This window comes from Mytilus galloprovincialis, chromosome 10 (assembly GCF_965363235.1).
Source record: "Mytilus galloprovincialis chromosome 10, xbMytGall1.hap1.1, whole genome shotgun sequence".
Classification (NCBI taxonomy): domain Eukaryota; kingdom Metazoa; phylum Mollusca; class Bivalvia; order Mytilida; family Mytilidae; genus Mytilus; species Mytilus galloprovincialis.
The window spans coordinates 58400157-58426761 of record NC_134847.1 but is presented as its reverse complement, the minus strand read 5'-3'; the positions used below and the strand labels follow the sequence as shown (position 1 = coordinate 58426761).

Genomic DNA, 26605 nt, shown 5'->3' with positions numbered 1-26605 from the left:
AGTTTGAACCCCCTGTACCCTGGGTTGGGACCCCCTTTCTTGAAAATGGCTTAATCCGCCCCTGTCCCTTGTGATACGCTATACGCACAAGACTATTTTAAGGATCTATTTTGCTGGAGCTCGCCTTCACTAGTTTGGTCGTAGTATTTTAAAAACAGGTTCTGTTATTTTACTTGCAAGACAAAATAGAAGACTAATCAAAGACGATATAATATCAATGAGTGTACATCCATTGGGATTTTTAAAAAAGTGCATTTATTATATGTCATTACAAGGAATTCCAGAAATAAAAAAAATCTTTTGGCTTTTAGTTGGAGGCTGTTTTTTTTTATTATACTTGTAAGGTGTCATTTAATCGCGCTTTTGATGCATGTTTTCCCCACTTTTTCATGTCTTGTTGTATGTTCATTTTAAAAATTATACCTCTACCGTAAAAAAAGATATATATGGTGAACTTTGTATTTAAAGCACGTCTTATTTTCTCCTTCCTATAAGATAATACTCTCATATAAATACGTTTTATATCTACCAGAAGCGGACCCAGAACGTTTCCTAAAGGGGGCGCTCCAGTCAAGCTTCAATGATTCCCTACATAATCAACCAGATTTTTCCCACGAAAGGGGGGGGGGGGCCCAGGGCCCCCTAGATCCGCCTATGTCTACACCATTAATCATTTGATACAAAAAAGTAGTTATACAAATACGGATATTTCTTAGAATTGACGATCATCCTTTAAAAGTTACGGTCATCATTTAGAAATTACGGTCATCCTTTACAAATTACGGTCATCTTTTAACCAATTACGGTCACCCTTGTTATGAATTGCTGATTCTGTTACGGTCACCTCGATTGTGATTTACGGTCATCTTAACGATTTTTTTAAATCGAATTTCCTGTTTCATGCACATTTCTCGGAAGTAATTTTTAATTTCCGTGTGAATCTTTTATTAATTTACATCGTATCAATGTCTCCTTTGTAAAGAAAATGATATAGAAACACTGTAACAGACAATACAGATACTGACCTATTTTTTCATCCGACATCTTGGGATGACCGTGAATGCAGTTACGGTCATCAGCTTTACCAAAGTGAGTATGAAATGTTTGCATAAAGATCAATACAATAATTTTTGGAACGTTGATTCGTTGTTACAGGGGATACTATTATAAGTTGGACAACGGTCAGACAAAAAAAGAAGAAATGTACCTCTCTTACTGAGTGGGCATATTAATTCACAAAGAGAGTGGACCAACTCAACCCCCCCCCCCCAAAAAAAAAAATACATTGCAAACAAATCCAATAATGACGACTTCAAGTCGAAATCTACTGATTGCACATGTCCTATTGATATACAGCACGACTCTTGTCGTTTTATTACAGGTGACATGAAGATTGTATACATCGCTTCTTTGCGAAATATGTTATCTACAGGTCAGAAATGTCGTGGGCCTTAATCCTTCAAAATATTGGTGGATTAAGTGGAGGCTTTATGAAGTAATTAGCTAAACGAGGTAGTTTATAAAAAAACATAGAACTAAAAACTGGATACATACACTTATCGTACCTCCTATAATTTTCAAGGAATATGATTGGTTAAAAGCGTCCGCTTGGAGATCGTGTATATTCCATATAAGGTTAGTTGGGAGGCGGGGCTTATTTCAATACACGGTTAGTTGTGGAGTTACTACTTTGGCTCTGTTTGATTCTTTGAAAGTTTTGAAAGTTCTGTTTAATATTGTTATATCAAGGTTGTTGATAATAAATAGTTATTGTTTACTTTAGTTTTTTCAAGTTCCGACCAGTTGAAGAAGATTCTTAAAATTGAATACTTGAATACTTCAATATAGAAATAAGAAGATGTGTTATGATTGCAAATGAAACAACTATAGTCTAAATTTCACAAATAAAGATAGTCGGTAAGATAAATTCGTTAGTTAGTGTGCTAGTGACCTAATATGATATATACGGGGTCAGTAAATTTCATATGTGGTTCGAGCATATGGAATTTTTTGACCCCGTATATATCATATAAGGTCACTAGAACACTATGTTACTAATATTGCTACATCGGTCTTTAAAGGGTCAAATTCGCAAAGCACATGTTCTACCTCCATAACAATCATATGGTGTCCCCCGTAGATAAAGCCACACGGACATCGGTTTTGTGTGCAATAAATATTCAATAAACTTTTCGATTAACGAATTAAGTGTTTAAAACTCGATAACTAAACACTCATCAGGAAAAAATCTTGAATAATTTTATGTCTGCTCTATTTTACTGTGGAAAAATATGATTTGTTGTGTTTGATACTTAAATTACACAAGTGTCCTTAGAAACACGGAATACTGTTGGCTATTGTTTTGATCTTGGTTCGTGGTGTTGCCATGGCATTGAACGTTCGATTTTATTTCTACATTTTATTATCAATTTTCCTTTGGCATCTTTCTCCTCATTTTATTTATAAGAATACGGTACGAAAAAATAATAAGTACGAGAAAAATCAATCATTATGTCCTAAAATCTGTTATTCTGATTACCATTTATTATTTTGAAAACATATACGTGTAATAACAGTCAAGATTATACCAAAACAACTTATAAATGAAACATGAATAAAAGTTATTTTGCTTACATACTTACACCTATGAATGTTACAATAGTACCAGGTCTGACATTTTCCGACACATTAGCTTCAATTTTTACATGTTCAGTTGTGGTTAAATTTTTCGCTAAAACTATCAATACTAGATCACATCTGAAATATATTTTGCTTCCATTTGAATATAGATAGTAATAAATCATGAAAACAAAATACAAGGATAGCACAAACAAAACACATATAAACAATACCATATTGAAAAGTGTTTGCAAATTACTGAAGCTTAAAATATATATATACCCTACCGATGTAAAATCATACAATCCAAACTTCGAAGTTATATACTAAGTTGTTCTTCGCGATACAATTATACAGCTACGTGATTCATAGCATATGTAAACTTATTTTATAAGACATTACCTCACGCAATGCCTTATACCACACCTGTTGACCTACCATACGGAACACTTTTAATTACTACTATACTCACCAAGTGTTAATGACAATGAAGTGAATACACGTTTATAACCGTTATCATTGTTGTTGTATTCTTAGGCAGTTACCCCTTCACTATTCGTACAATTCACTCAATGCGTTCAATTTCATTAATCTTTAAAATATCTTACTCAATTACAAATAAGAAATGCGAAAACATAAGGTTTATAGAAACCAATAAATAAGTTATTTTTTGTAACCAATGCTCGATGTTTGGGTCGGTCTTACATATATTTATATCATTCGTACTTTTCATTACTCTGGGCAAACAAGGTTATTTGCCCTTGGTTGAATGATCTTGATGACGAATTTTACCATGGTAAACTCTATTTTCAAATTATAGTGTACTTAATTACCTGCTGACTTGTTGTACCGGTTGATCACAAGCTTTCACATTAAAGTCTAAAGTATCTATGATATGACTGGTTAAATTAACATAGCCGGAGTTTGAATCAATGGTAACACGGTTATCATCAGGAAACGGTGGTATAAAATATCTAACATCGCCGTTGCCATTGAGGGGACTATCTTCATCAGTTGCATTAACCTTTAAACAAGAGAGATTTTTTAAGATTCTAAGTATTTGAAAAATACTACGTGTTTTATGGTTTGAGTGAGTTCTTTACAGAGGATAATATCAAAGACTTGACACATTTACTTTTAATAATCGATAGCAGACAGTCAGATTAATTTCAAACTCATATGAAACTTCGGAAAATATGTAAAAGGTTCAGCATATTTTGTATATTTGAAATTCAAAGTTTTACTCTGTAAAAAAGTGAACGTGAACTTGTTTCTTCTAATAAAATGCTTTATATTATTAAAATCTTCATAAATGTACAGATTTTGAATAATTAACTTTCAAGACACTAATTCGCACATATTTCCCGTATGCCGTAACCCTAACTGCGAGACCTTTCATTATATCTTCAGCAAACGCACAGTGAATATAAACACACGTGTAATGTTATTTGTCAATAATATGTTATAGATGTGAAATAAATAATAAAAAAAGAGACTTAGTTTTGTATAAATCCATGCATTGTTTAAATATATTCGATAACGTGAAAAATTGAAAAAAACTCGTTTAATATGACTTACAAATGTAACGAGTTAAGAGAAGTCTTAAATTACCTGTCCAACAATTCCTAAATTGTCTCCACTAAAGGTATATCCATGTGGCTCTACAAACTTTGGCGTGTTGTCATTAATATCAAAAATGTTAATATTAACTGTCATATTGCCACCTTCTCTTTCATTTGTAGAATTAGATACATCATATGCAATAACCTTGAAAATAAAAAAAATGTTTAAAATGAAGTCAGAGTTGGGAAACATCATGATTGATACATGCTCCCAATCCTTACCATGTAAAAATAATTTGTTCTCTTTAGATACGTTTTGTGTCGTTTAAACCCAGCATGTGCGTCGTTATGATTCATTTACAAACAATTTAAAGTTCCTTACTTGTTTTTAACTATGCAATGAGTAAATAAGATGAAATGAGACCACAACCCCGTAAACTAAAATGTCAAAATATACACTAGGCAATATACAGTCTGATATGATATACATGTATCTATGCAATATTCAAAGTTCTAAATCGTTCTTTGTCAGTATAACAATTGTTATTTGATTTAAGAAATCTGATCGTAAAAGTTTGACTTGGTGTGTATTTGCATGATGGATAATGGAGTTGTAAATGTATAGGTAGCAGCAGTTACACAATTCTGTAGATAGCGGGGTCTTGTACCGTTAGGAGTTCATGATATTCTCATACTTTGTTTTAACTTAGTTCAGTAAACTCTTAATCAATTATGTATACATGAACATCAGCGGTTAACTACTTTCGTCTCTAATCTTAGTTTAGTAAGTGATAAGTGACAACGATCGACAGTTGAAAGCTACAAAGTAAATAGTAAATAAAGTTAATGCTTAGAAAGACGATCAAACGATTAATTTTCTAAAACATCAACAACATTCAAAATTAATTAAAAAAAAATGCATTGGGAGTAATACGTAGCTGATACTTACTGACATGGTGATGGCATCTCCTAATTTCTCGCGATCAAACGTATAGGAATCATTAACTTTTATAACGCCACCAGGTTTTCCTTTATCCTGGTCTATGTAAAATATCTCCTGGTATTTAGATAAGTCATATCTGATCAAGTTAAATGGGTACTGAAAGAGAGAAAATATGCATGATCATTGAGGAAATCTAATTACGATCAAAACTTAAGTGTAGTAAAATTTCACACTCGAAAATATGACAAGAGTCTATGTTCAGTTTCAGAGAATTTTTATAACTCGCTCTATGTATAAATTATATTTGTTTTGATATACATTTGAGCTTATTATCAACACTATTTTCAGGTATGAATCTATAATATTTAATAATTGCAGACTACTTAACTAGACGTAGAAAAAACAAGACAAAGGATCATGTTTTTAAGAAAAGTCCATCTTTTCTTGGTGTCACATTACAGTGAATGAATTTGAGATTGTCGTCAAAAACGAATTTGATCAACGGAGATCGATAACAAGAAAACTGAATGTTGGTTATTATGGCATGATTTATGAACATAACTGGTATATAATGAATATTAAATTTTACCCTTTTTTAAGTTAACAATTGATTTTAAAAAGCCGACGATAATGATAAAACTATTTGTTCTGTCCCTTCAATTCAAAATTAAGAACTCCAGACACCGCACAGCTCAAGGAAAAACCCGCCATATAAACAAGTGAAATTGACAAATAGACATGCATGGGAAATATATAAATGCTTTTTGAACAACGGTTTCAAGTCACTTATTATTTACGTGCTCAATGATTTTTTGGTAATTTTTAATGAAAGACACGATTTAGAAAACTTTAATACACAACTGGATATAGATTTAATTATCTTGTAATCACCAACCAATGAATGAAATATTTAAAATTTGTCGATATAACGTTAAAGATCCGTAAAGAAATATGAAAAACGTGTCTTGAGGACTTAGTTTAGTATACGCATATATGACAGTATGCATTTAATTTAATAATTATCTTAACTTTATATAAAAACGAAACTTGTTTCTCATTATTTTAAATGTAAAAAAGTGGATTGTATTTTTTCCCATTGGATATCGTCATAAATGCAACATCGTACATCGCAATGTACCATTACATTTATTAATAGTTAAATTGCTCTTACAAGATCTCCATCATGTGCCGACACTTGACATATAAATGAACCGTGGCTTGAATGTTCATCTATGTCAACATCTACAAATGGGATTTCAAAGATTGGTAGATTGTCATTCACGTCTAATACAGTTATCTTAAGAGAAGCCGTTGCACTCCGTAAATTGTTGTTGTTCTGTACAGCCTGCAAAATGAAAAGTTAAAATATGTTTCGACGTTTTTCGAAGTAACACAGTAAATTAAATCGAAACCGATTTATAGGTGTATATCCGACTGCAATTAAACTCATCATATATACCAGGAATACAAATGTGTACCCTAGAAGTTGTGTCGATAAAATACTCATCAGTGACGCTCATATTGAAAAAGTTAAAAGGCCAAATAAAGTACCAAGAGCATTAAATACCCAAAATTACACATTTTGACATGGATGGATCTTAAATAGTTTATTTTGGTTTCTTGCTGGCCTTGGGTTACCAGTATTAATTTTCTTGTTCCAAAATATACAAAATTTCGTTGTGTTTTTCATGGATGATATATTAATAGCACTTTGCTGGAATATTGCGGGTATTATGATTCCTGGTATTCTGATAAATTCAATGTAATTTTCATTATTTCAATCAGATCGCTTAATTTATACGTTGGTTGTTTTATTACAGGTGAATGTCAATATTAATGGAAGACGTTTTCTAAAGGAAATATTATATACCTTAATAGCATAAACATATTCATGTATTTTTTCCCTGTCTAGTTGTTGACGAACTTGTATACGTCCAGTTGTTGTGTTAATAGCAACGACATCATTCAGGACAGAATTATCTATAAAGGTAATAAAGATAACCTTAAGAAATAAAATACTGACTAATCAATATAGAAAGAACGAATTTTTAACAGTGTTTTTTTTACTTGCATTTATATTTACAGTACACTCTAGAAGTTGTAAGAGATTTGCAGGCTGTGGAAATATTCTCATCGCGCTTGCAACAATAGTATGACCACGCCTCTGCATTGTCCATCACCTATAACTCATAAACTGCACTGTTTATGTTTTGTGTTATAAACACATTTATGTACTTTTTCCCGCTGTCCGTGCTAAAAAGTTTTTTTCATTGCCGAACTAGCTGCGACTACATACTTTAAATTGTTCTCTAAAATGATGACTAAGAAACTCAAAGCTGCTTTACTATGCATATGGGATTGAGCAAAAGCGATCAAATCTAAATGGTAAAAATATTCCATTGAAACACAAATTCGGTTTACTCTTTGATAACGACGTCTTTAATATTTGTATTGAATATAATACATGGAGTTTTTACCACCAGTCTTTTACGTAAAAATCAATTGGTAATTTTCAATTTTTTTTCTGAAAAAAGGTATACGACAGCAATCTTAATCTTTGAAATTTTAATGCTAATCGCATGTGGTATTGACACCCAAGGAAATCAAAAATGTTCCACTAGGATTCAACGAACCCTCGGCATGGATGAGTGTAACAAATTCAGAGGAAACAGTCTTGCATCGTAGAATAATAATTGTTGTTGAACCAGATTGTTTATGCGTACTGATTATAATGTAACTAACTATAAACGATACTGCAATATAAAAACTATCTTAAAAAGTAACGGCGTGCATTAACGTATGGTTGGTTCATTAACAAGATAAAAGCAGTTACTTTGAGCTTACTTTAAGTATATATAACATGAAACAATGATATAAACATTTGTTGTTAAAATATTGTTTTGCATTTTTAATTCAACAATTTCGTTTTTTTGATAAAGGGATTTTTCTTTTTCTAATTGGTATGTCTTCAGAAATAGATTAGCGGAGGAAATGCACAGTCGAAAATTCATCTAGTTGTCCCTCCTATCACTATCAAAATTAATCATTTCTCTCATATCTTCGTCTTAAATTGTTTTTTCTAAAACGTATATACACCCGAAGCAGTCTTAAGCCTGTCAAATTGTTCAGTGTAGTTGTCCGTTTGATAAAAGTGCCAAGATCATTTATGCGTATATATTGGATTTATTTATTTGTTATTCTGTTTTCGTAATTACCCATAAAAGAATAAGATAGGTTTTGCCTTCCTTCGCCAACGTCTCGATCGTATGCGTATATTGGTGGAGTTGTGTCCTTCCATTCTGTATCGGTTTCCTATAAGCAAATTACAATATAGCGCAGTTAATAATATGTTAAATGCTACAACAACTAAATAAGATCTATTTTATTCATTTGAATTTCTATTTGTAGTCTTAAAACAAACAAATGTACAGCAGTATACATGTTAATTATATATATTTAAGATTATCTTATTTCAACACTTTATGATTATCCTTTAACATTATCTCTTCTGGTAAATCAACTTTCGAGGCATGCAATTCAGCAGTTGTTGATTGATTGATTGTTGGTTGCTTAAAGTCCAGCGGCAAATATTTCATGCATATTCAGGACGAGAACAAGTTCACAATAAATACTTTTGGTAGGTCTTGAAATAATAGAGGCCATCTGGGATGATGGTCAGGGAAATTTAGAATTCCACTGGAAAATGAGGGTATATTGGATAGGGACAAAAATGTTGCCTTGCAACAGACCACCTACGGACCCCTCAAAGAGCTCCTTACACGAGGCATCGGATTTAACGTCCCCAATCTGACTGGATGTGACTGCGAACTTGATACATTCCGCACAGCCAAACGGACGCCCCACTTCGGCAAGCGTTTCACTGCCGGTCGGAAGAAGACCAAGTGACCATATTCTATTCCCCAGTCACCCTTGGGGTTAGCAGTTGTTGTATAGTATATTTATGTTTTCGTTATTGTTGTTTTTATTTTACATAAATCGGACAGTTCGTTTTACTCGTTTGAACCAAACTTTGTGGTTTTAATTGTTTTTATTTTCAATTCTCCATATTTACTTACTTTGATATACGAAATTGTAATCTTTGAATAGAACTAAAGAATTATACACCTGTTCCCCTATCCCCCCCAAAAAAAAATCAATAGCACCAGTATATTATTATTTCAAAGCTGATTGTTTAATTTTTTCATGACACATATCTTTTTGACTTACATTTTCGTAAATATCATACACATATTCAGTCTGATTAAACATAGGATCCATATCATCCACATCTTGTACCGTTATAATTAATTGTGTCACAGTTTCCCGGACCTTCTGTGCTTTCGAAGGTTGCTATATAAAATTGATATAAATGTTACGGGTACAAATAACAAAACAATTGAAATCTGATATTTCCTATCAAGAAAATAAAAAAATTGAAGTCAATAATATAATAAACAGATAGTATTTTTGAATTGGACTCGACAGGTCATTGAGAGATGTGAATACAAATATGATTTTGTTATAGTTCAACACGCCAACAAGTTACTGTTGCTAACTTGCCGTGCACTGCTGTGGCCTCGAAAATCCATTTCTAAGAATCACACATAGAACATTTCTACACAGTTTGCAAACTTTTAGATTTTAATAATAATTATAGCCCTAGTCACAAGACTGTTGTTATTTTATTTTTATCAGTAATCATTTATTTGAATACAAACCTCATATGACAATGTCACGTTGTAAACTTTCTTTTCTTTGTCATAATCTAGTCCCTTTACAAGACGAACTTCGTTACCAACTATACTGAATGGACCAGTGTCGTTACTCTATAGAAAGTGTTATAATTCATTTAAGTCATATAATCAATTCCAAAACTGCTTAGACATGGGCACATGACATGCCTTAATTAACTTTAAGCCTTTTTCGTCAATGTCAATTGTTTTCAATGAAAACTATTTAACTGAATAACAGTATATAAACTTGTTTGTTTTTTGCATTAGTTTTTTTTCTATGTTTATTGTGTTAAACATGATTGATATAACCCAATCAACAAATCTAATTTAAAAGGAATCCCCATATAAAACATCATCAATTATTTGAAAAATATTATTAGGTCTTTCCACTTTTCTGTGGAAAGACCTATTGTTTTTCTTCTGATTATTTTTTTTTCTTCCGCCTAATTTTGTTCTTGCGATAAATATTTGTTTCGCAATATGTCGCTTAGATATTTGGTATATGATATCGAACAGTTTATGCGCTTTTGAAATTTACCCTGCGTAACCGAATAATTTTCTTTGTAGGAGTTATCTCCCCAAACACTGTTTTCCTTGTGATCACGACTCCTTCGCAACCGTAAGAGATTACGACAAATTTATTTTATAAAATTGCTCGTTATATCCTTCGCATGATTTGTCCAATTTCGACCGAAGCAATATGAACGCTCCATATGAGAGTTATTTCCCCTTTTGTATTTGAAATTTTGAAATGTATTTTAAACTGGAACACCATAAGTGATAGAGACCTAGGATCTTTTGATTTGAGGTCCTTGGTCCAAAAAAATGAAAATTAGGTCAAGGTAAAAGGTCAAGGTCATATTCTAATTTTTGAATTAGGCTTATTTCCACTCATTTCCAGAAACCGTATAAGATATCGACAAATTATTTTGACTAAATTGTTAGTTGCGACATGTCGTAACATGATAATTTTAGTTGAAAGGGTGCGTAGACAATGAATGGGAGTTTTTGCCCCTATCATATCTAAAATTATGTGTAAAGTGATATAACTTATTAACCATTGGTATTAGAGACCTAGGGTCTTTTGATTTGATATCCTCAGTTTGTGACCTTCAAATTGAGGTCAAGGTCATAGGTTAATTTGACGTTCTAGATTTTGACCTTTGCTTTAAATTCATATATATACATCATAAAGCCATATGAACTGACATTTTAGACTGATTTTAATATTTTAATATCAAAATAGATATTAACTGGTGGAAAGACCTTCAATTGTTCTCTGAACAATTGGTTTTTAATTATATTTGTTTTTGCACCAATCTGTGTAGCTTACTATAAAACATACAACGAACACGAAATTTATACGACCTTAACATTTTTTGAGTAACCTACGATAACTTTTTTTATTTTACTATTTGTTGTGTTTGAAAGAATCGATGAACCTGATAAATCATTTAAGCCTTCCTGACTAGATACGTTTTCCAACGATCCGATTTGTTATCATCTGAATAACATAATGATATGATTGGGCTCATGGAAACATAATTTGTTTGATGCAACATTTATGTTGTTGTTTTGTGTTTGAACACAAATCGCATCTCGAAATTCGTTTACAGGTTTGTGGAAATTTACTTAGGAGTTGATTGCCACAAAATATAATGATATTGAAAAAAATACCGGATATGTCAATGCTACAGCATTCCAGTGACACATATAATTAAAATGATAGCTAAGTGTAATTCCATGACGTAAAAAGATAATGTAAAAATAAATGAATAGATGTTTTGTTTGCTTTTTATGAAGCTGTCCCGTAGGTTGGGGAAAAAATGGTGTGTATTTAAAAAATCGAATAAATGATATTTTACGTCGGGTATCAAGCGCACCATAGAAACAAATTGTTTTTCGAAAATTACTTGTCAACTGAGTTCGAATGCAAATAAGGGAAAAAAGATAATTAGTAACATTCAAATTCATAATTCAAAAACCAACTGACAAAGTAGTGTCAAATAACAAAAAACGACATAAGACAAACAACAGTATGCAACACACAAAATAAAAAACTAAAGACTGAACAACACAAATTCAATTAAACACAAAAGGTGCTCCAGTGACAGTGGCATCCGTCGTTTTGCCAATGTAGATAAACCCAGATCATAAAATTTATTTGAAAAGTCATATTTGGGGAAAATTGATAGGGATTTTCGTAACGAAAATATAAACATATCCGTCGTCATCTGTGAAAAAAAAGTAACTTTCCTCATCATTATCGCATAATGGTTCCTTTAATTATCAATACAATCCCAGTTGATACCATTATAAGAAGTGCTAAAGTTCTTTCTGATAATAATTATTTCGCGAGTAAATGTGTATTCCAGGCGATAATTTGAAAAGTGAACCAAGAAAAGCTCAGAACAAGCTCTAGAAGAAAAGGAGAAGGCATGGTAATCATCCTCTGTAATGAACATTTTTCATTCGATAAAAAAAGTATTTTTTTGGCAAACAAAATATTAATCATAAACACAGACATGAACATCGTTGTTACCATTCGTAAAAATTGTCTAAGCCACAAAGCAATCAATGGTCGCAAATAGCACCATGCAATCACGCGGATGCTGATGCACATATTTTCCTGAAATATATTATACTGATTTCGATGTCATTTACAAAGCACTATTCACCAGAATTTCGATGAATTCAAGCTAGTTCATGATGTAGCAGAATCATTCGGTCAACAAAATTCGGACACTTGTATTCTCACTGCATTTTTATTATGTCTGTTTGTTTTGTTCACACATCGTGGTCAATACACTATAATTGAATTTTCTGTGATTGTCATGTAAGTGAGAGGTTTTACTATCTATAAAACAAGGTGTAATACACAGTTTTTAACATTTGAAAATGCTTTTACACACCCAGGAATAGTACAGTTGTAATCATTCGTTTGGCGTTTTGAACTTTTGAATTCTGCCATTTGATTGGGGACTTTCTATTCTAAATATACCTCAAATTCAGTATTTTTCTTATGTACTTTTGAATGGTTGTGACATGGCATATAATGGTGTTAAAGCATGACAGGCCTTGGGTGTTTTTCAAGAAGCAACTAGTGATTTCTGGCATCTCGTCACCTAGTTGATAGTGTAACAAAAGATGTAATTGCCATTTTATTGACTTATATGTGGGAATTATATACAACTAATCCAGCATCACTCATTAAGAATGAGAAGCACAACTTGACTTGTTTGGACGTAAGTATCGTTCATATAATGCCATTCCACCACCTTGGGCTACTCTAATAAAAATTTGCTATGTCCATTTTAAAAACTGGATAATGTCGTAATCAACAGTTGCTATCGTCTTCTATTTTTTTAAACAAGGCAAACGATATCAAGTGACTAACGGTTAATATTTATGATGTAGACAATATGCTTAGTTTTCGGATCATCAAATGCACTATGTCACCGGCTATCCGATCTACTTTAGACAAAATGATAGATAGAAACAGTTCTAAGAAGGATTTAGGTTCCTGTTCACTTTTTGGTAAAGCCGGAAAAAAACACTAAAGAACCTTGTAAGGTCAGAGATTCAATGCATAGCATTCAAACTCATTAAATACATATATGTCCATTACTGATTACATCAACTAAATTACAGCTTTTAGAGATCACAAGTATGACCTTTAAAAAAATTCACAGATTATATCGTTTTGCACCTTAAAATGTATAATACATAACATGTGAACAAATTACATACTGTTTTGTTTTAATAAAAGTTGTTTAATCGCATGTATTATTGTTCAATCTTACCTTCATTACTAATTCTCCTTTGTTTAGTGAATAACAGTCTGTTTGGCTAATTTCATTTGTCACATCAAAAACAACAAATGGTGAGAAATTCTAAAATTCAAGGAAACAATGTGGAATACATATAAAAAAGAGGTGGTATGATTGCCAATGAGACGACTCTCCGCAAGAGACTAAAATGACACAGAAATTAACAACTACAGGTCACCCTACGGCCTTCAACAATGAGCAAAGGCCATACAGAATGTATGCATGATAAAATCAATATATGAAATAGATAAAATGAAATCGCATTGACAGATGTGTTGGCAAGACGTTATTGGACCTGTAAATGATCAAAGGAAAACGTCCGGTAAGGATCGATTTTGGCCCCAAATTTAGGTTCATCTAAAGAAAGATTTTGAACACTTTTTTAAACACTTAAGTGTCTACATTTTTAGATTCAACTACTGTGTGAAAGATTTGAACTGATATAGTAACCAAAGACGCTCAAATTTACGCTTAAATATTTAAAATCTATCAAATATGCTATAATATATCACTTTTCAGATGTTTTTGTCAAAAATGAAGGTGGCCACATTCGTGTTCATCCTCAACCTTTATACATGTTATGTATTTTCATCAAATACGACTTATATTTAAAAGAAACCGTCTTAAATTAAATACAAATGGTAAAATTGTGTACGACTTACATTTAAAAGAAACCGTCTTAAATTAAATACAAATGGTAAAATTGTAGATTTTAGTAATTTAGCATGGCTTAATGATGCTAATAAATAAACTCATCAAAGATACTAGGACCAAATTTAACATATACGCCAGACGCGCGTTTCGTCAACAAAAGACTCATCAGTGACGCTCGAATCCAAAAAAGTTAAAAAGGCCAAATAAAGTACGAAGTTGCAGAGCATTGAGGACCAAAATTCCTAAAAAATTTGCCAAATACAGTTAAGGTAATCTATGCCTGAGGTAGAAAAGCCTTAGTATTTAAAAAAAAATCAATATTTTGTAAACAGTAAATTAATAAATATAACCATATCAATGACTATACCCGATACATGTACATTATATTGTCAAAACAGCCCATATTTATGTAAAATAAGTATTCTACTTTCCAATAAATAGCTTAAAGTATACGTTTGAACAATTTTGTAAGACTGCTAAATTTTGGGACCAAAAAGGGGTCTTACTGAACCTTCTCCTTTATTGGTTGGTTGTTTTTTACTCTTAAGATCATGATTATTTTCATTTATTCAAATACCAGAAAGGAGAAATAGACTGGTTTAAAAAAAATCTTTTTTCGTTAACTTGTTGGAGACAGTGGGATTCTCATATCTACTATGAATTCAAAGTTCTTTTGTAAGCCAATCCAAACAACGATTATTGCATATACAAATATTTTGTTTTATGTTTTGTTTGATACACTATATTTGTCATAAAAACGGATAAAGTCATGTCATTAATATAAAAAATACATGAACAAACTACTACGTACTTGACAGCTATTTTTATAGCAAGCTCATTTAAATTTATCATACCTCAGGAATGGATTGTGAGTATTGACTCTCCTTAAATGAAACCTTTCCTGATGGTAGAGAGTTTCGTCTAAGTTCTAAAGACTGTGCCAACTGAAAACAAACACACTCAAAGCGCTATAAATATGTATCTATACATGTTTCATTTCATTGATTTCATATGTAAGTATTATCTAATCATTAAATTTAACGACATTTTTTTCATGCCAATTTATTAAAGTTAAGATTTTGATGAAGACAGAATACATCTTGTTTTTGTGAAATCAAAAATGAAAAATGAAAATACTTTTGTTTTTCGTTTTTTGTTTTGTGAAATCAAAAACGAAAAACGAAAACTATTTTGTTTTTCATTTTGGTTTTTAAGAAATCAAAAACGAAAAATGAAAACACTTTCGTTTTTAATTTTGGTTTTTAAGAAATCAAAAACGAAAAATGAAAACACTTTCGTTTTTCATTTTGGTTTTTAAGAAATCAAAAACGAAAAATGAAAACACTTTCGTTTTTCATTTTGGTTTTTAAGAAATCAAAAACGAAAATTGAAATCACTTTCGTTTTTTGTTTTTGATATTTCAAAACGAAAAACGAATGGATGCAGATATACACGGACCATCCACCCATAATCATTGAAAACGCTCGGTAACCGTCTAAATAAGGAACGCATTTAAAAGCACTTTTCTTTTTGAGTCTTTTGCTTAAAACTGCTATTGCATCGTTGTCGATGCCTTCAATGGAAACTGCCACTGTGTTACAATATTGTATATCTTATCTCTTTTAAAGCAGCATGCGTTACTGTTTTGCCTATTTGATAACATATGTCAAGCAGTAGAGCGTTTGATTATTCCAACAAAACTGCAATTACATTTATTACTATTTAAATATGTCACGCTTAAAACAATGTTTTTTTCTCTTTATTGTTAGCAGATAAACATTACTCCTCTGATTACGAGGTACAATAAGTTATATCTCGTTTCTTTTTCTTACTGATACAAAATATTTCAGTAGACACTGGGGTAAATGTGATCTCCGTAACTGCAGTTACGTATATCCGAAGATGGCGGACGATGTTACTGGTAAATATTCCTTTTATCTATTCTGTAATAATTCTGTATTATTCTTCGGTATTTTGTGTCTTATTCAAAGTATTGCAAAGTTTGAAACTGAAATACAGAGCTTCTTTTCTTAGTTCAACCGCTAAATGGAGAAATCATCATTTCAAAAATTCGCGAGGATATGGGTAACTGTATATAGACAATAACTGTTTAGTGTCTTTATATATCAGCTGTATTTGTACGAGGCTAGAAAACAAGGTGTATGCGAGCTTTTAGCGAGCTACTACACCTGTTTCAAGCCGAGTACAAATACAACTGATATTTAAAGACACTAAACAGTTATTGTCTTTATCCTGCAATTAATTCTGTATATGGTTTGTGTTTTGAAAGACACAAAAACTAACATATAAAGCATTTATTTACGATTTGTAATCACTTGAGGCCCGGGTAGTAATATCAAAATCACATATACTCTGAAGACTGGTTCGCAAAAAAGAATCTCGAATGGTCAACAATAATACATCGATCAAGGTGAATAATTATCTATTTTAACAAAACAACTAATTTCAACAGTATAAACAAATAACAAAACATTGTCAAATTTGAAATAGAAGTGTACGAGTTGTCCTACGCTTTAGACTTGACATTCACTAAACATGCATGCTGAAATTGACATGGTTGATTTTGTAACACAATCATACACATTTAAGTTTTGAAATCGACAATTGTCATCTTCATTGGAATTCAACTGGAATACACATTCTGAGGTCAAACAGGTTCAAACAATACTCAGTCCGGCAGTGGGCGGAGCTTTCAAGCGATATCTGTATAGTATACAGATACAGCATTGCAGATATCTGTAAGGCTGTATCTGTATAGTAGGACACCCAATGGCGGGATAAAGACTGATATCCGTAACTGTAATGAACGTTTAGAGAAGGATATTCGTAACGGTTGAGTTGTCATGTTTCAGCTTTATTCATTATCTTTGATTTAATAGTTCCGACCTTCATTTTTTTCGGAAATAAAATATAGGAAATCATCAGAATAAAAAAAATATGCCCACAATGCTATACCATCATAAGAAAAATTCTGCTGTTGATGATATCTTCGCACTTAATCCTTCAGATGTTGGATGTGTAATAAATGATAACTTAGTCTTAGTTGCATGATGTTCATTATACGTTTTTATTGGCTTGGAACTAGCTTTTAATACTTGCGGTTACTCTCAGATCTGTATTTAGTGTCTGTTTGTTTTTGGGATGTACAAGTACCCTCCCACGTTCACTTTGTTTAAGTAAACTTTATTTTTATTTTTATCCACCTGATGCGTTTTTAACTGATTTTTTAGACTGCTCTTATGATTTACTGTTATACCATTGTCCCAGGTTAGAGGAGGGTTGGATGCCAGCTAACATGTTAATCATCGCCACATTCGGTATTTGTCTGTTGCTGTGTTACATATTTGTTTTTCGTTATTAGTTTTCTGGGTATCTAAATAAGACCACAGTTGACTTGTTTGAATAGCGTTATATTTATCTCTTCTGGCCTTTAATAACAGACTATTCGGTATGGACACTGCTAACTCTTATAGGCCATACAGTGATCTTAAAACTGTTTATTTCTGTGTCATTTCGGTCTCCTGTGGAGAAATTTCTTATCGACATTCGTACCACATCTTCTTTTTATTATATATATATGTTCAGGACGAAAAAAAGTAGAAAAAAAAATAACCACAGTAGGTGAGTCTTGCATCAGAGGCCGTTCTGGATGAAGGTCGAAGAAATTTGGACTGCCACAGGAATGGAATATTGCATAGGGACGGAATGCATTGGGAAATTTATCGTTGTCACATGCAATGTATGGATCCCTCAAAGAGTTGTTACAATGATTATTTACATACAATGAGCACAGAATTCTCTCTACACGAGGCATTCTGACCGGACGTTGATGCGTTCTTGTCCATCCCGCACAGCCCCACTTTGGCTACGGTTATAGGGGAGTGAAATGTAGTGTTTAGGTACTTGTTCGTGATATTGTGCTATTTTATTTTGATTTTGTATATTGTTGACCTTTACTGTATGTTACTGTTTGATTATTTTTGGTTGGGTGGCTCAGTATTCATACATACCGCCATTGTGTCACGGTGCTATGGTCATTTTGTACTCTTGCCTTCAAATTTGGCTTATAGGCTTCACCTTTTAAGTGTTTATATGCCTTTTTCTGTTTCTCTGTTGAAATAGTTTTAAATTTTGTTTTATAGAAATTAAGATTTTAAAATAATGTTGACTGTGATACATTGTATCCATTTTGATATTTTGACCTATCATGTCTGTTTGCTTTTTTAAAAGAATGTTGTAAATATAATGGAATTCTATGGGACTTTCATACAAGTGAGAGGCTTAGCTACATATACAACCAGGTTTACTCTACCATAAGGAAATGCCTTTACCAAATCAAGAATAGGACAGTTTTTATCAATTTGTTTGGTGTGTTTGAGATTAAGATTTTTGCATTTGCTTAAGGCCTGTCCGTAATAATCTACCAAATATTCGTCCTCTACCTCGCTATGCATGGTGTTATATATATTGAAATACAGAATTGGTAGCCTGATAAACATTTTCACATAATAATTGGAGGACTTCGAAGAACAATTCTGATTCATATTTATTACACTTTTAATAACCGGAGACATTTATTTTATTTCAAACATGATTGAATTGTTTAGAAATAAAATCAGTTACGGATATCAATATTTCCAGTTACGTTTATCATTGTCAATTTATTTATTTCAGTTACCGTATATCATCACGATATTTTAGATTGCTGTTTTCTCCATTTAGCGGTTGAATTATGAAAAAAACCACACTTCATATTTTAATTTCAAATAAAAAAATACGTTAAAAAAAAGACACGAATTACTGAAGAATGATACTTTATTATTACAAAATTGACAACGAAAAATTTACCACAAACATCGTCCGCCAACTTTTGATATACCTAACTGCAGCTACGGAGATTACATCTACCCCAGTGGTAGAGTCACATTTTACATATTAAATTGGACCTTGAATCTATATGTTTCATCACGTATAAATCTTACCCCTCCACAATCAACTTGACAGGAGAAAGACTGCTTATTCTGTAACGTAAAGTGATTATATCAAAAAATAAAAACAACACGTTATCTATTAAAACAAGCGTTTTTCTTGATTTACTCATTTATATAACGACACTAAAACCGATTAATTACAATAATCATTATGATAATAGTAAAAAGAATAACAATAAATAGCACAACAAATACAAACCAAAAGATTCCATACAAAAAAGTAATTTCAACTCCAATTTTTATTTGTACCAGGTTGGACATAATTTATTGATAGTATAATAGTCATAGGTATTTTATTCTTTTGTTCCCAATTTAAATTCACATGAGCATCTAATCCCAAGAATAATCAAAGATACCACTGATAACAAAAAGTCCAAAACTACTTTTTGATGAATCGTTACTTTATGATTTACAATCAGAATAGAATAAATAAATACAAAAACATATTAATCAACAACAAGAGAACAACAAAGGATATGGGGTATCCATTGATGACACAAAACCAGTACAGACATGACGCATAAAATGAAAAAAAAATAAAAGAACGGAGCTTGTGTTGGTGAACGGTATTATAACCTCTAAATAGTAACTTTGATCAACCGTCTTAAAAAAATCAGTCGAAATAATAGTAAATGTAAGATTTTCAAAAGTTAGGAAGTTTGAGGAACTGAATATGTTATATTCAGAATAGACTCGATATAATACACTTCAGTGAATAAAATATACTTGACAATTCGTCTTCAACATTGAAACAGTGTTTGTTTCTTACATAATCACAAAACGAAACAAACAGCTTTGAAAGAATATCAATTACTGTCAAAATGTTGTGTTTTAGAATAGTTTTATAATATATCCTAATTTAAACTCACACAATCTTTCATCAAATCAATTGTCAGAAATAATTCATTTTCTTTAAATCTCATAGAATTGTTGCATTCTCTATTTCTAAAGCTTAGAAAACCACTCAGCAAGTCAGAATATGAATATATTGGAGAAGCTGAAAAAAAGGAAAATTAAAAATAAAATTACCCCTAACTTTAGAATTTCATAATACATATATTTGCTTGAATCAATGTTCGTTTTATTCAATTTAAACCATTCTGGCTTTTTCCTGAGCTATGTATTCTTTGGCAACACTTCTTTTTCGCAAAAATGACTTTTTAAACACTTCTCATAACATAATCCTTCTTTTTTTTAAACAATTTTTTTCTGCCGTTTAATACAAGTTTCCACCAATATATTTCTGATAAAAATAAAGAGCCAAATTTTAACATACTTGCAACCAACAAACAAGCACACAAATTAGAGTTTAGCTTAAGGTTGATTAATTATAAATTATCTTAAACAACGGGCCTTATTAAAGGTTTCCCATTGGTCCGGAGTTCGGACAAATGCAACTGTTTTACAAAAATGATCCGTACTCGTAATTCGATTGACAGTATTGTCTTTAACAAAACGTCGTAATGAGATTGTAACGGCTTTTCCTAAATAAAAGACATATAACTAACAAACTATTGGTTTAAACCTCGTTTCGGCGATCGTACGCAGACGGACAGACAAATACATATATTTTACTTTTTGATGCTCTACTGGCAGTATAATCCTTCTTAACTATCTAAACATATTCTTACCTAATGTATCATTTAATGTATCGCTGTCATTGAAATAGACGCCGTAATCAGAATAAAATAAAGATGAATTACTGCAGTATTCATCTACAATAAGCATAGATAATACAAAATACATTTACAATTTAAAACGTTGCATACTATTTCTTATAAATTAATATCAACAAAATGGACTATAAATTGTGGACTTAACTGTAAATTGGAATCAAAATCAGATATACCTCCGCTTGTTTTATTCTGTACTTAAATTTGTTAATTATTTACACAAATTAAGTCAGAGAAACAAATGTACATGTAGCTTTCGTTTGAAATTTTAAAAATCACACTATTATTGTGAAATGTCCAACTACATGTCTGTCTTTTTTATGACTGCATACCAAAATGAAAAGTCATGCATTGTAAGTCGATAATTAGATGTCAGACCACCAATTCAAAACCCCTACATATCTATTCAACAAAATTTTGCAATTTTCACCGCTTTCTTTATATTTCACCTTAAGATTCACAGTCGTCAGCTGATCGTCTAATAAATTTAAAATAATGATGCAATTATTCATGCTAAACAAAAAAAAAACCAAGTCATGGTTTCCATTTGGGCAATACAAATCCGTCTACAAAATTTGCATTATACAAGTTAAAAAAGAGGCGGAGGATACCAATGGAACATTTAAAACTCATTCGAAAAGATCTAACAACGCAATAGCAGTAAGTGTACGTGTGTTTTGGAAACATGATACACAAGTATAAAATTATGTGACGTAAAAAGTCAACCTTTGTTATATTATATATGAAAGAGAATAACGAAATGCCGGAATCCAGCAAATAAAGGCAACGTTAGTATATTGTATATCCGGCTTCAGACTAAAACGTTTTGAAACATATCAACTATTATACGAGAATAACAACGGAAGAGCAGAAACACTGATGTGCACCAAAACAAACGCCAATGTAACACAAATAGAAACGACTGCACTATTTCTGACCTTGTACAGGTCGTTTTTAGACAAAAAAAAATGGTAGGTTGAACTTAATGAAAATGTTAAAAATACTGCTAAAATGACAACTTATCATGAAAGGAATACATCTCAAATACCCACAAGAACACTCAGGACAGAGAAAAACAAAAATAACTTGATAATTTTATAGTACATTCCCACATGTTAACTACAGAATACCAACGAATATCTAATTTAATTTAAGGCAGTACACTAAAACAGCATAATAGAATGACGAGTTGTGCGTCACACGAAGGTATCAACGCCAGAGAAAGTGACTTCACATGTAAATTTCTATAAATTGAATATAAATCGGGATTTAGTTAATAATGGTGTCATTTGCTGCATTATCAGCAGCAGTAAATTTCTGATCAAGTCAAAAACAGTATTTCGTGTGTGTATAACTGTTATATGCAATAAAATAAATTTCCTTTAAAATAATATGCTATCATCACAGTTAAATAAAGGCAATTTTGAATCTATGTTCTTTGAAGTTTTTATTGTCTTTTTTTATCCAATATCTTGGCCTCGAGCGAACTTGATGAGGAATTTTCCCAGAAATATATTTTGGACGACCACAACCATATCATTGATTTTGTGAATATAAAAATTATTGTTTTTTGTCAATAAATGAAAAGTTGTGCATATTTAATCGTAATTAAGGTGAATATTTTGTGAAAGTGGGGGTTTTTTTTTTTGCGCTTTAAATATACTTACTGCACAAACCGATGTCTAAGCTGTTGAATGACCAAGATATCAGGAGGAGAATTCCATAAGAGGAGGTAATATCCTGTTTAAAAAGCATTTGTAATATAATTAGAAGAAATTCGTTAGTCTAATTGTATATGTAATATCCTGTTTAAAAAGCATTTGTAATATAATTAGAAGAAATTCGTTAGTCTAATTGTATATCTGATCACTTGAATACATGTAATTATTTGTGTGTTTGTGAGAGAGTATCAGATCAGGAGAATAACGTTAACTCGTCTTTCAGATTTTGTTCACCCTCCTATTCTTTTGAAGGTTGTAAAAGTAGGGTAGTTGTTTTCTATTTGTTTACGTTCTTAACTTTTCAAGTATTTTTATGATTTTGTTCGAAGTAGTTTCAAAAAATAAGATACGTTTATTCGATCAAATCAGTATTTCATAATCGAAACATTTTATCCGTTATTATGTGATAAAACGAGGGCAACAAACACCAGGTGAAATAATGTGTATTACATAACAATGGTTTATATCATAAATAACTTTGTTGCTAGCATATTTTCATGTGTCAAGATGTTTTATATACTTTTTTTTATTTTTTAAAGTCATAAACAATCAACTTGAGTTATAAGTCTATTATGTGCATGTCTGTTAGCTTTGTGATGTGAAAGATGAGCTCATGAAATTCACCAAAACTATTAACATAATAATAAAGTTCAAAAAGAAAACAGAATTAAAAAACAATTGTTCAGAAAAACTATTGATGGTCTTTCCACCAGTAAGGATTTTTTTATATGTAAATATTAAAATTTGGTTTTAAATGTCAATTATTATTAAACGCTGATTAAAAAAAAATATGGTTTCTATACAAACAAAGATATAAATAAGGGAGATAATGTTTTACCTTCGGTTCAAAAGATGTAACTGCCGGTACTTTTTGATAGTTTACTTGACACAGATTCCAAAAAAATATGGTTCTGTATACTATTACATTAATTTAGTAAATAACAAATAGCTACTTCTGGTTTATAAAAGGTCACTTCCGATTGCCTTTTCAAATTCACATTGCTTGCAACCTAATACAAAAAGTCCCATGTCTTTATCATGTATACATATGAAGTTAAAGCAAAGGTCAAAATCTAAAACATTAAATTTACCTATGACCTTTAGCTTAATTTGAAGGTCATCAACCAAGGACCTCAAATAAAAAGACTGTAGGCCTCTACTTTATACTGTTAACGAGTTATATTACCATAAGACTAATATTAGATATAAAAGGGGGAAAACTTCCATTAAATGTCTACGTACCCTTTAGACTAAAAGTTATGTTTTACGACCTGTCGCAACTTACAAATGTGAGCAAATATTTTGTCGATATCTATAAAGTCATAAAAAACCTCAAATTAAAAAAAAAATATGCATATGTCTTTTTATAACTAAATGAATAGTTTTCATTATACAACTTATGTACATATACTTTTTTTCTGAAGAAAATTCTTTAATTTGTCCACATTTAGAAGAAGTTTACTTATTTTTAATTGCTTGCTTCCAGGAAGCAATTCGCCAACATATTTTCCGTATGCAAAGTGACCTGAGTGTGAACCTCCTCGTAAAAATCCGGTGATCGCAATACGCATGGATCTGTCATTAAAATAAACAATTATCTGATTATACATGTTAAACACGTGCTCAATATCCATGCTTTCTGTTATTTGTTTACTATAAGGTGACAATCGGTAAAATTCGGCTAAAAAACACGGAATTTAATGAGCAGCCATATTTGTTAAATCATAACAGACAGAGAGAAGAAAGAAATTGACAATTATACGATATATTTGCGTAAAAAATGATAAAATCGTGCACAGAGGACTTAGTTAATGATATATACATGCATTGGTTCAAGAATTGGATAAACCTTATTGTTCGCCACTCACTCGTTTCTTATGAGTTTAATGATTTTTGAAAATAAGTGATAACAAGCCAAGATCAAAATTTTGAACATGACCTTGACCTTTGAACTTGGCCTCATTTTTATTTTTTGGACCAAGGACCTCAAATTAAAAGACCCTAGGCCTCTACCACTTATGGTTTTCCAGTTGACAGTACATTTCACTTACTTGTATATCAAATACAAAATGGGAAATAACTCTCATATGGAATCTCTATACGGCTTCGGTCAAAATAAAACAGAACATCCTGAGAATATAACAAGCAATTTGGTAAAATACATTTGTTGGTTTCTTATACGGTTGCGAAGCCAAAGAGATAACAAGAAAAACAGAGTTCGGGGAGATAACTATTATATGGGAAAGTATTGGGTTAAGCGGTGTCAGTTTTAAAAGCGTATTAACTGTTCGATATCATATTTCAAATATCTAAGCGACATCTTGCAAAACAAAACAAAAAACAAACAAAAAACAGCGAAGGAAAAAAATTAGACGGAAGAAAAAAACAACAATCAGAAGAAAATCAATAGGTCTTTCCATGGAAAAGTGGAAAGACCTTATAAAAAATACAAAGATATTTTGTTTTGAAATCATTAATTATAACAATATGTATGAATAAACATCCACACATTCGTACACAACTATCATAAAAGAAATAATTTCAATTGGAAATGGTAGACAACAAGTATAAATTGATTGTAGAAAATTACCCAACATGTGTATTGTACAAAACATAAAATGTTCTCCCCCTCCATCGTCTGTTATAAACTGCACTTTATCAGTCTATGGAAGAAGCGTATCGATAAAAACTTTTCTTATATCAAATAGCGATATTGTCTAATATCAATTGTAAATATGCAGACATTCCATCCGGAAAATGTTGTTTTCGGCAACGAAAAATTAAAAATACTAACTTTAAAACTTATTGTTCAAGTATAAACAACAATTGAGTCTAAATATACATTCAGAAGTTAGAAGCTCAAGCTTATGTCCGTGTAAAATTTGAAGTGCTGTGTTTTTCTTATATACATAAATAAACAAATGATATTAGTTCTTATATCAATGCGATACTTTTAAAATACCATAGCAGTGTTTTTGTTATATCAATATTAGTACTTATTAGTATTAATATAAGACTGATGTACCCATATTTTGACAATTTTACCTATTATGTTTGTTTTGTTCACGCATCGTTGTAAATATGACAGAATTTGATGAGACTGTCGTACACGTGAGAGGTTAAGCGCTATAAAACCAGGTTCAATCCACCATTTTCAAAATTTGAAAATGCCAGTACCGAGTCAGAAATATGACAATTGTTATCCATTCGTTTGGTGTGTTTTATCGTTTGATTTTACCATTTGATAAGGGACTTTCTGTTTTGAATTTTCCTCGGAGTTCAGTATTTTTGTGATTTTACTTCTTAGTAGTATTGTATGTAAATAAGCAGTTTTAAAACCATTGCTTAAATTCAAATTGTTTTTGATAATATCTTACAAATTTCTCAATTGGTTTTGAAAGCAAAACTAATCAAATAAGTGTTATATAAACAATGGCGTAATCAAATAGCTAAGTATATATAACATTTAGCGAATTTTATAATGAACGCACCGAAATAAAATATATATCCGATATTCTCGCAACGCACGCATGGAAGACTTTCTTTATTGATAACAATGAAACTAACTTGTGACAAAGATGAATCATACTGTCCTCGTTCAGATTGATTCGTCTAAATCTGACCTGTACTTTTGAATCTCCTTTTTTAATACAAATTAGACCGTTGGTTTTCCTGTTTGAATGGTTTAACACTAGTAATGTTTTGTTCCTATATAGCGTGGTGTTCGCTGTGAGCCAAGGCGCCGTGTTTTAGGCCCTACTTTGATCTATAATGGTTTACTTTAAACAACTATTACTTTGAAAGAAACTTGTCTCATTCGAACTCATGCACCATCTTCTTATATCTATAAATCTTTAA

The 26605-nt window shown here is 31.3% G+C and overlaps 1 protein-coding gene across 1 annotated transcript in view; it reads right to left on the bottom strand.

The window, feature by feature from the left end:
• The window catches only part of LOC143047953 (cadherin EGF LAG seven-pass G-type receptor fmi-1-like), a 53390-nt gene that overhangs the window by 15932 nt on the left and 10853 nt on the right, over positions 1 to 26605 (bottom strand). The window contains exons 2-16 of the mRNA XM_076221326.1: positions 22694 to 22766; positions 20985 to 21068; positions 20223 to 20350; positions 19345 to 19383; positions 15196 to 15285; positions 13661 to 13750; positions 9843 to 9950; positions 9352 to 9474; positions 8340 to 8436; positions 6995 to 7104; positions 6296 to 6469; positions 5131 to 5280; positions 4231 to 4386; positions 3453 to 3643; positions 2643 to 2757 (exon numbers count right to left, since the gene is read on the bottom strand). Coding sequence (XP_076077441.1) covers positions 2643 to 2757; positions 3453 to 3643; positions 4231 to 4386; positions 5131 to 5280; positions 6296 to 6469; positions 6995 to 7104; positions 8340 to 8436; positions 9352 to 9474; positions 9843 to 9950; positions 13661 to 13750; positions 15196 to 15285; positions 19345 to 19383; positions 20223 to 20350; positions 20985 to 21068; positions 22694 to 22766 — 1728 coding nt within the window. The remainder of the gene's footprint in view (positions 1 to 2642; positions 2758 to 3452; positions 3644 to 4230; positions 4387 to 5130; positions 5281 to 6295; positions 6470 to 6994; positions 7105 to 8339; positions 8437 to 9351; positions 9475 to 9842; positions 9951 to 13660; positions 13751 to 15195; positions 15286 to 19344; positions 19384 to 20222; positions 20351 to 20984; positions 21069 to 22693; positions 22767 to 26605) is intronic.